This window comes from Amborella trichopoda, chromosome 8, assembly GCF_054954075.1.
Source record: "Amborella trichopoda isolate Santa Cruz 75 chromosome 8, AtrichopodaSantaCruz75HAP2 v2.0, whole genome shotgun sequence".
Lineage (NCBI taxonomy): Eukaryota > Viridiplantae > Streptophyta > Magnoliopsida > Amborellales > Amborellaceae > Amborella > Amborella trichopoda.
In genome coordinates, this window is record NC_142343.1 from 229,737 (window position 1) to 244,853 (window position 15,117).

At 35.6% G+C, this 15,117-nt stretch overlaps 1 protein-coding gene across 8 annotated transcripts; it reads right to left on the reverse strand.

Annotated features, from left to right (window-relative positions):
• Positions 1-2,584: 2,584 nt before the first annotated feature.
• LOC18437973 (uncharacterized) lies at positions 2,585-10,202 on the reverse strand. Of its 8 annotated transcripts, none has more exons than XM_011626471.3 (7): positions 9,954-10,202; positions 6,921-7,069; positions 6,317-6,379; positions 6,166-6,213; positions 5,991-6,053; positions 3,040-3,100; positions 2,585-2,865 (listed from the first exon to the last, which is right to left on the reverse strand). In XM_011626471.3, exons 2-7 carry the CDS (start codon positions 7,065-7,067, stop codon positions 2,831-2,833), a joined length of 417 nt encoding a protein of 138 aa, XP_011624773.1. In that variant the 5' UTR covers positions 7,068-7,069; positions 9,954-10,202; the 3' UTR covers positions 2,585-2,830. The 8 variants fall into 8 exon arrangements, with proteins under 8 accessions (XP_011624773.1, XP_088729150.1, XP_020525354.1 ...); XM_088873024.1 differs by having other exon boundaries at positions 5,991-6,037; positions 9,954-10,198; XM_020669695.2 differs by having other exon boundaries at positions 5,991-6,037; positions 6,921-7,083; positions 9,954-10,196.
• Between the last annotated feature and the right edge of the window lie 4,915 nt (positions 10,203-15,117).

Sequence of the window (15,117 nt, forward strand, 5' to 3'; positions counted from 1 at the left end):
ACGGAATTGAGAACGGACTTTCCATTCTATATTCTCCCCACGAATTTCAACCAGCATTTTGACAACTCAAATAATTGTAGGAACTCATATTTTAAAGCCTCAGCCCCTAACCGCCAAAAATAAATTGAAGTACCATTACCCAATATCCATCTCAAACTCCCCAAAACCAATCTTCTATTGCCCACAAATACCTTTTCACTTGCTCTTCTACCTCTCGAGGTCAGCTCTGATGTAGAATCAAAACCATATTTAATTTTAGATGCTTTCTTTTCAATCTGAGTGAATGAGGTTTTAGTTTCTAAAAAATCGACAAAGCAGCGAGTTAGAGGTTTGGTACGAGGTTTAGGCGTGACATTAATTTTTATGGTCTTGCGGTTTTCCGTGCCTTTGGAAATATTTATCTTTATATCAACAATACTTGTATGGTTTATTGTTATAATTTTCTAATTTAGTTTTAAAAATGGCTAAATATTTTATTTCAATTTTTTTCTTTAAAAAACGTAGTCCAGCAAATCTACATTAAACAACTTTCATTTTTCAACTTCTTGGCTCCGAGTCACATGCCCTTATGTATATGAAAGGTGAGTCACGTACGAAAAAAAAAAAACAAGTACTTATTACTTATTTGAGTGTAATTTTTAAGGGATTGTATGAGACTATTTATTTTTTATACAAAGTGGTTATAATTCCTTACTACCACTTGATGTGAAATTTGATGGTTTGGATATCTCACAAAGTTCGAGAAAATTTTCTTTTGAAGTTTGAGCTTGATCGATAAAATAATTACAATCACCCAATTTCACATCTATTGGTCAAGATTAATGTGACCACCTGTATCAAAGGTAAATGGTCTCTTTCCATACTTTCCCAATTTTTAAAGATATAAAAATTCATTATGGTGAAAAAAAAAAAAAAAATTGAAAAATACATCTCCCAACCTAAAATATACAAGAATTTACTTTTGCCCCTAGCAAAACAGGATAAGACTATCTCGCCAGAAAAACAAAATGAAATACTGTGATGTTAGAATTGCTATCACGACTCCATTTAAAAAAAGTCAAATTTTCTACTTTTTAGAATTGTTCATCTAGTGTTTATAAGGTCATTTACAAAAAATGGGATAAGAAAAGAGACTCATCTATGGCCCAGATCAAACCATTCCATCGAATGAACCACCTATGGTTATTGGGCTAAAAATACATAATTTTTATGTCGGTACATTTTCCAATTTTGTTTTTTTTTTTGAAGTTATTTAACATAACGAATTCTAAATGTATAAAGTTTATATAGAACCGAGGTTCTAAACAATCAAATTAAAGCCCACCTTAAAAAATTCACTAGAAGGGGTTGTTTTGATGCCCAGATATCCTCAAATTGATTATCTCAACAAGATGTATCAACATGAGAAAAAAATGGATTTCAAGTTTTGGGAATAGTGCATCTTGTAATACATTTTTGGACCATCAATTTTTAAGATTTTCGAGTTCCCTGCTGAATCTACACTGCTTTTGAAATTTAAATTTATAATTAAAGATAAAAAAATATTTTAAGACTATCACAAGGATTTTCAGTATTGAAACCACATTTCTAGTCACTATTTGAATGTGTGCTTCACTTTGATTGTTTAGAGCCTCGGCTCTATACAAACCACACCAATTCTAAATATGTTAAAAAAATTAAGGTCAAACAATTACTACCATGGAAGTGATTTCATCCACCAATTTTACCTCCGCAGTCATGTTAAAGACATTTGTTTGACCCCATTTTCTTTAAGAAAGATTATTTCATACAGGCGGCATTTCTACAAAATGCTATCCAAAGGTGTAAAACATCCATCTTAGAGATGGATGCAAAATAAATGGTCCATCTAAAAACCATTGTGACTAACAGTCCAAATGTTTTTTTTTTATATAATTATTATTTTCAGTTTTCAATTTTTTTTGTTTTTTATATCCATGATCTCCATGTTAAAGACTATATATTCTCTAAAAATTATAATCAAATTATATTTAAAAATATATTTATTGCCAAACCCGCATTTCTACAATATGCGGGCTGGCTGCATGAAAACCACGTCCTTTCTTTAAATATACACTCTTTCCATTTTGATGAACAATCTCAAAAATAAAAATTAAAAAATACACTGTAAAAACATTTTGTAAACCCAATGAGTATTTTCTAAAACCCATGATTCTGGGCATGATACAATTGGATTTGTGCATTAGAGCTAGAGGGACTTTTTTTTTGTCCCAAATTTTTTATAGAACAATTGTTTCAGGTGGGCTGTTGTCCAGAGGTATAAATCATCCATCTTAAAGATGGAAGCAAATAGGTGATCCATCTAAAAAAAATTGTAACCAATGGTCCAAATGTTTTGTTAATATAATTATTACTTCTAGTTTTCAAAATTTATTTATTTTTTCATATACATGATCTCCATGTTAAAGATTATATATTCTCTAAAAATTAAGATCAAATTATATTTGAAAAACATATTTATTGCCTTGTATTTGTACACATGCGGGCTTGGCTGCATGTTAACCATGTCCTTTTTCATATGGCCTTGTCATTATTATGTTAACAATTTAAAAAAGTAAAATATTGATTTGTGATGGCCTTGTCACGCTCCTAAAAAGTAGTTACAGAGAGATACATAAAACTGGAACACTGAATTCCCCCATCGCATCATAATATATCACTAGGAATGGAAGAGAAAAAACTCATCCAGTATGAAATACAAAGGAACAATTATTGGCCTCATTTATGTGGAAGGATGGAAACAATAGGAGACATGAAAATGCTTGCCGATTTCATGAAAATCTCTCACTCATTACTCATTGCAGCTTGGATCCTCAGAAGTACCTCCTGCAAAAATAAAAAACAAGTGATAAACTCAATTTCATCAGAAGAGGAAAAGCAAAAGAAAAATGATGGCATACTGTATTTTTGAACAAACATATGATGACATACTGTCACATGAAACAAAGCCTAACAAGGGTGGAAATCTTTATATTTGACAAAAATGGACAGAAAAATTACCTTCACCATCAGCACGGGCATAAGATGATCGCCGGGAACGAACTTGCTGGTGAGGGGTGGGCTGTAGAGAGAGAGAGAGAGAGAGAGAGAGAGAGAGAGAGTTAATAATGCTGCAGTTCCCAATGATAGAAAAACCAAAAAGAAATGCACTACAACCATATGCAGTGATCAATAAGAGGAAGACCAGGGAATTGGCACGCTATACAAACCAAGCTTTTGGAATTTCTTGGCAGAAAATTCTTAACTTATTCTCAACTATGAATGGAAAAGAACATAGAGCTTAATATAATGAGGAACATTCTAACAACTGTTTGAACTCAGTGAGTCTGACTCGTACCCAGCAGCCCTGCCAACTCCAAAAGAAAACCCCAGGAGCCGGCCAAGTCTCATCAATTCACAAGTTTTATCTTTGTTAGTATTGTAAGACTCTAGCTGACTCTCACTTGAACCTGCTGAGTTAACACCCGTTACTCAGGCTTGAAACCCCAGTAAGTCTCAACCCAAGTCCATGCTTTAAAATGCTGAATTCTAACCAAAATTATACACCAAGACAGGTCATGTTGAACCCATTAACAGATAGTTAATGTAATAACTTTTCATGCAGAATTTTCGTCAAGTCCAGGGGCAACCCAGATCTTGATCGACACTATATTCATGAGTATGATAATGCAATTGATGCAGACTTAGATGGTGCCCATGTATGAAGCAGACGACCCAGCACAACACCTGTTAGAAGGAGCGAATTAATTCAAGTGGAAGGTTCAAAAAAGACAAGGGGCAGACCCAAAAGGACATGGTTGAAAGTAGTGTGAAAATATAGAGGGACTTATGGCCTCACTATGGGTATGGCCCTTAATAGAGCAAAATGGTTGATCGAGATTCGTGTAACTAACCCTAATTAGTTGGAAAGAGGCTCTGACGATGATAATAATGATGATGATGCAGCAAATATGACTATTGGCTATGCAAACTCAAATGGAACATGATCATAGTTATCTTTGCAACAGGGGTTGCACCAGAACTAGTTATCCCATTGGGAAATAGAGTCCATGATTGTTAGCATAACAAAAAGCAAGTTATGTTGGCCACTATAACTCGCATGAAACAAGGGAAGGCCACAAGTCTCTTAAGAGGAGCCAGGAGGACGATGTGTATCTTGCATTAAAGACTAACAAGGAAGGACAAGGGACCTCCTAGAAGTTATATAGTGGTGTGGTGAACCATCTTTACAAGCTGAAGGACTCAGGCTAAGGTATATCCTGAGGCCTGCTCCAGGAATTCTCGTTCGCCATACTCGGTTAACCACCAGATAGACAGGGAGTATTTGACCTTAAGTCCAGATAGGCTCTTCCTTGAACCCCCCTCTGTGGGCTTGAGACTCTAGGAGGATTCCAGTGTGTCTAACAGCACCCAGTGCTGAACTATAAAACTCTATTGTTTGTGCTACTGTTTTGCAGGTAACAGAAAAATGGGAACTTAGGTGAGCTGATTCTTGACAACGTTACATCGGATTTCAGTGAAACTTAGAACACTTTAAGTTATATCACGTGTACTTTATGTACACAAAATTTCAGCTCAAAACCAATTGTATCTTGTGAGTATCAATGAATAAGTGAGTGTTTCCACTGCAAAACTGCAACATTCAGACATCACCCGTTATTTCTAATTCCAACAACCAGCACCATTATCCTACTGTTGGGTCCTTCTCTCAGCCTTCATTTGGTCTGACTTTCTAAAATAACTTGGGCGATTCAATCCAGTAAATGCTCGAGTTATTCTATGAAAAGTCAATGAGTAATGTCAATTTAGATGTCTTTTAAATATTTCAAAGTTCTCTTTTGTAATGAAGCAGCCCAAAACTCAAAAGAATAAGGTCTTATCCCCATAAAGTCATTCGAAATGGTGTTAAGATGGTTCATTTTAAACGAGTTCAAGCATCCATCACCTTTCCCCCCTTTCTTTGCCAAATCCAAATCCAAGTACTTATGTTTTTAGTGAACAGAAAATTTAAGTTTCCAGTCACTTAGAAGAAATACAATGGCTACTCCTCAAACAAGATTTCAATAAAATTCTGAAGACCTACCCACTGCCAGTCACATCCACGGATGTTTTTTTGTTTGACAAGGTTACATAGGAATGGAACTTGAGACGTTGGGCTATGAAAACCTAGCCTCTACCATCTTGACCAAGCACATTTCCTCACATCCATGAACATTTGCGAGTCTTAAGTCATCAAATTTGAACTCAACATAACAACAATCCTATAGTGGTTGAAGAAAGATAATTGTTTTGCAAGTTTGCAGCACACTGGAATTGGTTCAATGACCATACTTCTTTTGATATTCGCAAATAGTATGCCTTTTAATAATGATGTCCACAATACATGCTATTGTCTATTTCTAAATTGAGACTTGAATATAGTTAGACACACACACACACACAACAAATGAGTATATCAGTCATCAAAATATGTTTGCCTGATTACTATATAGTTGTTGAAAATTAGACATTAATAAATTACTATATACATGTGTTAGCAATCTTCATATTAGCTACATATAGATAAACATAAAGAAAGGATAAAAAGTGGTTTAGAGTCTAAATGGGCCTGACTAGAAAGTAAGATCTGGTCCTCAAAGCTCACACACATATTTACACCACAGTTAAGTAGAACAAGACAAAGCATGCCTCCATAACTAATAATTAGCAAACTACAACCTCAAAAAAAAATAAAAAAAGAACCAGACGAATTACCATACATAGTTTCCAGAAAAATAAAAAAAGAACCAGACAAATTACCATACATAGTTTCCAGATTTTCCAACTATTGAGAACAAAAGTTATCATTCCTGTTCGATCATGTCAATACAGCACGTGCTTTAAATTTGAAATTCAAAAGAGAAAAGATGCAACATCAAGCCAAGTAAAGAAACTGGTTTCGATATCCCTACCTGAAGTTTAGGCCGAAGGGCCTCCAGTGGACCTTTTGGCTTCTGACCTGCAGGCGCACCTTGCTGTCATGTATTGAAAGGCAACAAAAACAGTAATGAGATACATTAATCCACTGCTTCTAGGCAACTGTTTCACTAACAGGGGCCTAAACTATCGATATTTGAAGATTACTACCTTTCCAAGTGCCCAATCAGCAGAATCAAAGAAAGCACGTTCATGGTCCTAAAGAAAAGAAACAATGTTTAAGGCACATATATCCGAACCAAATAGTGGGCCGTGAAATAGCATTACATAACTACGCAGAAGAAAAACAGTAAGCAAACACCTTCGAAATGAGAGGAGGCTTTTTTGGTATGATACCTCCATACTTTTTCTTAACCACATCCTCCTGCATAAGGTAGAGGCTTTTAAGTACTATCAAAGTATGAAATTAAGAACATCATGTAGACATCTACGAGAGTCCCAACAATAAACAGCTAAACACATAGCTTCTTTATTGTAATTTCTTAGGTAAGACATGATCTCTCACTGTGATCACTTTAATGCTGAAGTGGATTTCCACAGGACACCAGTTCTTGACGCGTGCAATTCATCGGTCTATGTATGTGAGAGAGAGATAAGTGTTAGAAAGATTCACCTAGAAAGTAGAAAAACGATTTCCCATAGGTTTGGAGAACATTGATATCCATTGAAATAGTTTTAATTTCTAGACGTATCTTGAAATAGTTTTAATTTCTAAAGGTATCTAGATTCATAGAAGACAGAGACTTTGGAAATTTTGGTTTCTACTGAAATCCTAATTCCTTAACTATTTCTACTCTATAAGACACATAATCTTGAACGTATGCATGATAACGCACATATCACAATTCCTAAGATATAGAGACATAATTTTCTCAATAAAAATATGTGTAGAGACTGAAGATCACCTCTGCTTGGGAAGATGGCATGTTAGTGCACTCTTCCTCTTTTCCTTTTCCATTTTTATCTATAGTGTTTACATCGTCATCAGGGAAATTTTCATCCATATGCTCTTCAACGGTGTTCTCCATCTTTCTAGCATCATCTGCTTTCATGTCTGACATATTGTGACTTGAATACAGTTAACAAGTGATACAGCGTAAGTTTTATTTTTTGTACAGTACAAAGCAACTTATATACACACATGCGCACACACACACAAACATAAACATGAAGAAAGATAGACAATACGACTATCCAATTAATTCAGAATCCAGTATAAGTTAATTACAGCAAAAGCCTTTCCCACCTGATACAAAATCTACACTCATGATCTAAACATTTCATAGAGCAACTCCCATCACCAGGATAAATTTTAGTTCTAACTAGACTGAGACCGGATAAAGGAATAGACATCATACTGGTAATAATTACATGGATGATAGACAGCGGGTAAAAATGTTTTGCTGGTTGTAAAGTATGGAGTTGGCAGATATAGCAGGTAGGAAGGAGTAATGAGTAAAGTTGGCAGGCCCAGATTACCATTGTGCGAAGATCCTAAACAAAGTCATGTCCCAAGATGAATGGCGTAAAACACAAATGGCATTCCCATCCAGAGTTCCAGACTGTACGATTAACGTTCTTTGTTTCTTTAGTTTTTCTCAACGGCTACACAATCTTGATAAGCGTTAGCATGTGTTACCTAAGCAAAGCAAGCCTGAGATAATAAAGCAATGTCATTAGCGATACAAAAACAAGGACATGGAAACAGCGCTATGGCCAATTTGTCAACAACTCAACCCACCATTGTTGCTCTTTTATGGTTTTGATGTAATTGATTTGTGGATTCCAACTGGCATGACAGTCCAGTAATATGGGCATAGCTCCTAACTTCCTCACAACATATGTTCCCACATTCTGTCCATTGTTCCACCAAAGGTGTCCAGAACTTAATTTTGAATGCGGCTACTTTGAAAATAAAATAAAAATACTCCTATCAATGTAAATGAATTAAAAGAAAAAAAAAACTGTTGGATTCTTAAGGATAATAAACTCTACACGACAAACAGGGGGATTACATTGCAAGGCTCATTAATGTTGTTAAAGCCATCTTAGGACATTTCTTAGCAGAAGGGAACCCAGTTAATATAATAATAACATGGAATAGAAATGGGCCCTGCATGAGGAGGATTGAAGATATAGTAGACAGATTCAAGATATTGTTCACTCATCGGATATGTCCTTACAACAAGTGCATAGGAAAGCATAGAGGTGGTTAATGCTTCATGTAGAAAGACAGTCCTGTCGTCAAATTTTGGTGTGTCAGACTTAGATCTTTTAATAGTAATATCCCCTGTGTTAAAACCAAACAGATGGGCCATGTCTCATACTCAATACAGGATCAAAACATGTGTTTCTAGTTCAAGTTTTCTTCTGCTATTGGGGACTCTTACAGCCATTGGAGGGTGTATAGCCAGTTAAAAAAAATTTCATGTCTTTCAATGGCATACAGCCATTTCCATGGGGGTAGAGGCCACCTTGAAGCAGTAGAATTTTGAATGGATGAGTGGTGGAGAAAGGGTTCGTAGAGACCTCCATGTCCTCCTGCCCTACAACTTCTTAGAACAAATAAAGCATCTTCCTCATAGAAGAAGACAATTTAGATAGTGATAGCCCAGGCGGCCAAATGGACTGGTGGAAGTAGCCCTGCGACTTTGGGTGCCTTTGGATTTTGGTCATGAGGTTGAATTTTAGTAGTTCTGTACTAGCCAATGAGTCATTTGAAGTACAATGAAGGCAATTAGGGCTCTAATGGAGCACCCGCATCCTTAGGTTCTGTGGGGCCAGTATCATGGCTTTGCTGATTTCAAGTGAAAGTTTGACTCTGATCTATACAAGCATTGAAAATCTAGAGTTCATAATCAATGTAGACTATGGATATAATGAACTGCTCCTTGACAAAGCCAGAATTAGATCTATGGCAAAACCAGGGCAGACTCCCCAAACCAAATTTTCCTTGATTGCAAAGGATTTCAGAACAAATTAGAGAACCAGTTAAAAATTCGAGAACAGTGATAAAAGTTAAAACAGGGTGCAGATTTCAATACCTTATTTGCTTCTGAGCAGAGAAATGGCAAAGTGGATTGGTGAAAGAAACCAAGAATCAGGAGCACAAGTATTTCGTCTCCGAGGTTGGGGCAAAAAGAGAGGAATCTGGAGGCAGAATCTGGGATAGGATCTAGGATTTATGACAAGGATCTGGTTTAGGACTTAGAATACATAGCAAGGGAAGTATACTGTGATGAATGTTGTCAGAAATGCACCGGTGACCAAACTGGTGAAGGACCAGTCCAGTTGGACCGACCAAACCAGACCAGTCCACTGGTCGGACCAGTCTGATGAATATAAAAAATATTTAACATGGTTAAATGAAAAATTGGGGAAATACAGAGAAAAATGAAAAATATGGCTTGAACTTCCTGTTTTACATGGGAAAAGGAGTGAACTTTGGAGAGAAACAGGTGCAGAGATTGGAGATCCTTTGGCAATTATTACTAGCTAAAATTTTGGCCATCATCAAAATATGGATTGAACCCAAGAATCCATAGAAGTTAAGAAATAGTAGGAAGACACAGAGACTTCAAACAAACAGTTGAAGACTGATGTCCTACAAATGGGGTAAGAGAGAAACAAAAATACAGAAAATAATATTGAAGTTGAAGGAACAACTGCGGTAAACAAAAAATAAATAAAAAATCAAATCGAGAAATCACGGATCTAAGAAATCACATTAACCTACAAACGATAGCATTTTAACGCGAAAAAAAGTGAAAATGAACACCCCAATTAATGGACATTTGATCGATATTCGAATAATCAGCAATCTGGAGATTCAAGGCTCACTGCAAGATTTCTAGCAAAACCCAACAAAAAAAAATCCGAATTTTTCCCTTCTTTTCCAAAAAAAAATCAAACAAGCAAATGGTTCAATTTATGCTTACTTGAGTTTCAAACAAGGGAGGATTGATTGCCTGATCGGCTGTCACAAATCTACAGAAAAAATCGTAGAAACGGAGGAGTTCCCGAAGAGACAAGAACGAGAGCATAAATTCCCTTCACTCTCTCTCTAATTTCGTTTCGTAACGGGGCTTATTTTCTCTTAGATTGAGAAAATAATTGGGTGCGGTTTGTACAGAGCCTAGCCTCGAAACTTTCAAATTAGAACCTACCTTCGAATTTTGGCTAAAAATTTGTTATAGGCTTATAACTTTAAAATATACAATAAATTATAAAAAAATATTTGTTATAGCTTTAAAATATACGAAAAATTATAAAAAAAAAAACCTAAATACAATATTTATCCAACTTACCCTCATCACGACCTTTTCTCTTATTTTTTTCCGCACAATAAACTTTTCATGCAATAACCCCTCAAAGTAAAAAGTTTTTTTTAAAAAATGGAAATACCTTTCCCATACAAAAAAATCAATTTGACGTAAAATAGAAATACCCTTCCCATACAAAAAATTCAATTTGACGACATTTGACGTCTCACAAGTTCTACTGCCAGAGCTCCGTTTGCCACTATCAGAGCGCTACCGCCGGAGTGCCCTTTGCTACTGTCGGAGCGATCTGTCTCACAAGTTCTACTGCAGGAGCGCTACTGCCAGAGCACCCTTTGCTACTGCCGGAGCGATGTGTCTCACAAGTTCTACTACCGGAGTACCCTTTGCAACCACCGAAGTGCTACTAAGGAGCGCCTTTTATAACTATCGGAGCGCCCTTTGCAACTGCCGGATCACTACTGCTGGAGCGCCCTTTACTACTACTAGAGCGCTGGATTTCAAGTTTAGCCTCTTTTTTTTATTTTTTTTGGGTTGGGGGGTTATTTGCAAGCTTCTTGTAGGAAAAAAGTGAGAGAAAATGTTAAGTTAGGGGTAAGTTGTATAGATAGTGTAGTCTTGGTTTTTTTTTTTTTAATTTTCCCTAATTTTATCTTTATTTATAAAGTTTAAAGCTTCATAAATAGTGTAAATCGATAAATCTATGAAAACTTTAAAATTGACGGTAAAAAAATACGTTACAAAATACACTATTTTTAGAACTTGAAATCCATGTTTTTTCTCATGTCCATGCATCTCGATGTTGAAATGATCAATTTGAAGATATTTGGGCATCAAAACAACCTCTCCTGGTGAAAATTTTGAGGTAGACTCTAAATTTATTGTTTAGAACCTCTCTATATAAACTTTTCCCTTATTTAAAGTTGATGAAATTAAACAAGCCAAAAATTGTGAAATATACATTGACATGGTTTTGGTGAGTCAGTGGACTCAACTATTACAGTGTTGTCCCTTGTCTGACTAACATTTATCTCTAAGATTGATGTTAACAAATATTACATTCACTAAAAATTAAAATGGAGGGTGAAGAAAGGAATTCAAAAAAATAGCATTTATATTTTTTGAAAACAAATTCAAAATTTAGATCATTCTCACTGTTGAGATTATTTGACTCTAGAATTTTGAATCAAAAACACATCTTTGAGATATATTTTGTGGGGAGACCGCACAATAATGGTGTGAGTCAACCAACTCACCTAACACTTCTCCCTTTGGGACATATTTTGTTGGGAGATCACACAATAACAGTGTGAGTCGGCCAACTCACCAAACATTCTTTCAATATATAATGATATCATTTACTATTGATACAAGGAAGTCACCGTCATTATTGACCATTGGATGTAAAATCAGATAAATGAGGATGTGTTATTGATTTGACTCAAAGTCCAAAATAAAATTTATCGAATATTATGACACATTCCGATTGTTAGATGTTGTATGTAATGGTTAAAAATAATTGTGACCTTTTTGTATCAAAACTAAATGGTCTCATAATATATAATCCCCAAAAATTAGTATTTTCAATAGAAAGTTATGTAAAATATGCATTGTCCCTCAATACTTTTAAACCACACAACTACCTACAATTCTCCCTTTAAAAATCTGAAATTTAAAATTTTAGACAGATAAACTATCTCAAGACTTTTAAATAGACAAATTATCTCAAATTTTTAGTTTTTAGAGATAGATATTATCTCAAAAAAATTAAAGATGGAAACTAATTCAAAGTTTTTACAGAGATAAACCATCGCATAATTTAAAGTTCAGATAGATAAATTATCTCAAATTTTAGAAAGAGAGAGACTGTCTCCAATTTCTAAAGAGAGTATTTTGGGTTTATACATTGGGGTTATTTTCATAAAAAAAACAAAGCTATTTTCTTCCATGGTCTGAAAAAAAATAAATAGTAATTGAATTAGTTGTGTGGTTTCAAAGTATTGAGAAAATAATTCTTAAAAAGTATTGTAGAGGTATATATATTTTTCCCTAAAAAAATAGTAACGGCATTAAACAAGTGGGTTTGACCTAGATTGATGGACTCAAGCAGTCTACCAGTCTAACACTAGTTCAGCTGATCATCTAGTCCACTGTGTCAAACCGCACCAAACCTAAAACGTATTCCATCAATTTTCAGTCCCAACCACCCCTTCCTGTCCGGTTCATATATCATTATAGTCCATATGGCGATTAATAAATCAATGATATTCAATCCCGTGAGTAGGGGTGGCAACTGGGTCAGATTGACCTGCAGACCTATGTGGTCAACATGTCCCTAGGTCTGGATATGGACCTAGATAGTGAATCCCCTGAGTTAGATCAAGTCCATTTGACATAGACTCAATCCAGCTCATGTTGGGTTAACCTCAAGCAGTACCCTGTACGACTCAACCCGATATATTACTTTAATAGTATATAATGGCAACTTTGTATATAAACTATTTTTTTTGAAGGATGCAAATTCTATTAGAGCAAAGTTCTATGAAAACAACGTAAAACCTCACCTGTACTCCTTGTCCATAATGCACTTTGGGTATCGGAAATATCCATGATGGCTCTAAAAAAATTTTAAGTACCAACTACGAATGGTACAAATCTTACAAATACGTGAACACTTTACTTTTGGAGTGAAATGGATGGTTTGGATAATGTGTTATATTATACATTGTTTTTAGGACTTGAAATCTTCTATATTTTTTTTCACAACCATATGGTCAAGGACGAGATGATTCGAAGGTTTTTCAATACAAAAATTGCAAGTTTCTATGAGTTTTGTGGTGAGATTTCACTTATTTTAATAAGGATATAGCTCTATCAAAATATATTATTTTTCTAAAATATATAGTTTTTATACTTGAAAATATAGGCAAGGAACTCAATTTTCGCTTTGGTTTCGGGTGCAAACTTGTCAAAATAATTGATAGAGAAAGGGTCCCATCAAATTGTATTCCAAGAGAAAATCGGGTCACAATGCCGTATCCCACTTGGACTTCCGACAGAGTTGCATCCCACACATCTTAATATTGGAGTTCGAGGGAAGTTTTGTATTTAATGAAGAGAAGGGTTAATTTAATGAAGAACTTCAAAATAAGATAAGCTTGGGAAAGCACTAAATGAAACTAATGTGAAAGCTTATAAATGCATAAATGAAACTAAGACTAAGAAGGAAAATTTATAAATGTCGTTAATGAAACTAAAATAACCCATAAAAATGATACCTCAGGCTGGGCCTCTAGGCTCGACGCTTGGAGTTGGCGCCGGTTCATAGTAGATTGTTGCATGATCAATCCCGGTCCTACGGGTTTTAACGGTCAAGTGAATATAGGCAGAAGAGGGTCTGAAAGGTCTGATTATCCGGACCGCCTTCAAATTAGATTGAGTTGGACAAGATCCCTAAGTTTGAGATAGAGGGTTTGAGTTTGATTCTAGAGGTCAAGTAGGCTCGGGTATAGTTTGGCAGAGCTTACACACTTAGATCATTAATTTTCGAACTTGTGGTTCGAATAAGTGTCATCTATTTATAGACAAAACAATTATAGGATCATCGTTGGTCGTTTTTTATGCAATATGGCCCCTTCAAATTCCGTCGCCATTTGCACCAGCTTTGGTACCACTAGCAATAGTGCCTAATCAGCATTAATTACCATTAAATGCGGTCAACAAAATTAAATTCTTTATGATCACATGACTTTAGGCTGCTGAGTACAACTTTTGTGGGCGGAGTGTCAAAAGCACAATGCCATTAGCAATGGCTTTGGTGTCATTCAGAGATGCTTTATGCCAAAACTAGCCACATGTTGTCTTCTGAAATTCTTTCGTACAGTTGATGGACCAATCATAATTTGTCATCATTTCAACTGCCTCTGGTGCCATTCCATGCTGCGCCGGTGCCAGCCGACTGTTAATGTGTCATCATACAATCAATGGCTGATGTGATGTTTTCTCAACGAATCTGAGGGTGGCATGCTCTTCCATACTAATATCGAACATGTCAGTCATTTTCCAACACGTGTCATTCCATGTTGACATGCAACACAAGTATGTACATCCAGGTTGTCATCAATTTTGACCATTAGAGATTTGATGGCGCCGACACCACTAGCAATGGTGCTTGGCCTTTTCCTTTCTTTGTCATATTGTCATGTCACTAGAGTGTCGGTTAGCATGTGTCACCACTAGGAGTAGCATAAGTGGCACTGAAACTTTTGCCTTCTGACTTGCTTCCATCTTGGTAGTCTTGAGTTTTGATATGCCTTCAGAGTGTTCTTCGGTCTATGAGCTCTACTGAGCAATCGAGGCTCATGGGTTATGGTTTAGGTCAGGCTGGGGAAGGGTGTGAGTGGTTCAAGCTCCAGGTTAGCTTGCCCTGGGTATTTTGGTCTTCCATAGCTTCCTTGATCGGGATCGGGGTGTCTATAATAGTATAAATGACTACCTTTGTTTTTGGTGGTCTAGGGGAAGGGGTCTTCTGACCATACATAAAATAGGGAGGCAACAGGTCGGGCCAGTCTCGACCAGTTTTAGAGAACTAGCCGAGTATTTATTTTTTTTAAAAAAAAATATGTACAATCTCAAAAAGTAAGGGACTTTGTTTGTAATGCACTTTTTAATATTTTTAATTATTTTGGCAAAGACTGCAAATTGTTTTGGTCATTAATACTTATTTTTTCCATTTTTTGAAACCCATAGCACAAATTGATTCCTTAAAATGTATTTTTCATTAATTTTCAAATTCATTTGGATGTGCTTTGTTTAATCATGT

Coding starts and splice junctions, on each gene's coding strand:
- LOC18437973 (XM_011626470.3), bottom strand. CDS start 7,076: ATGTCAGACATGAAAGCAGATGATGCTAGAAAGATGGAGAACACCGTT. Junction 6,380..6,920: donor TGCCATCTTCCCAAGCAGAG/GTGATCTTCAGT, acceptor TACCTTATGCAG/GAGGATGTGGTTAAGAAAAA. Junction 2,866..3,039: donor TGCCCGTGCTGATGGTGAAG/GTAATTTTTCTG, acceptor TTATTTTTGCAG/GAGGTACTTCTGAGGATCCA.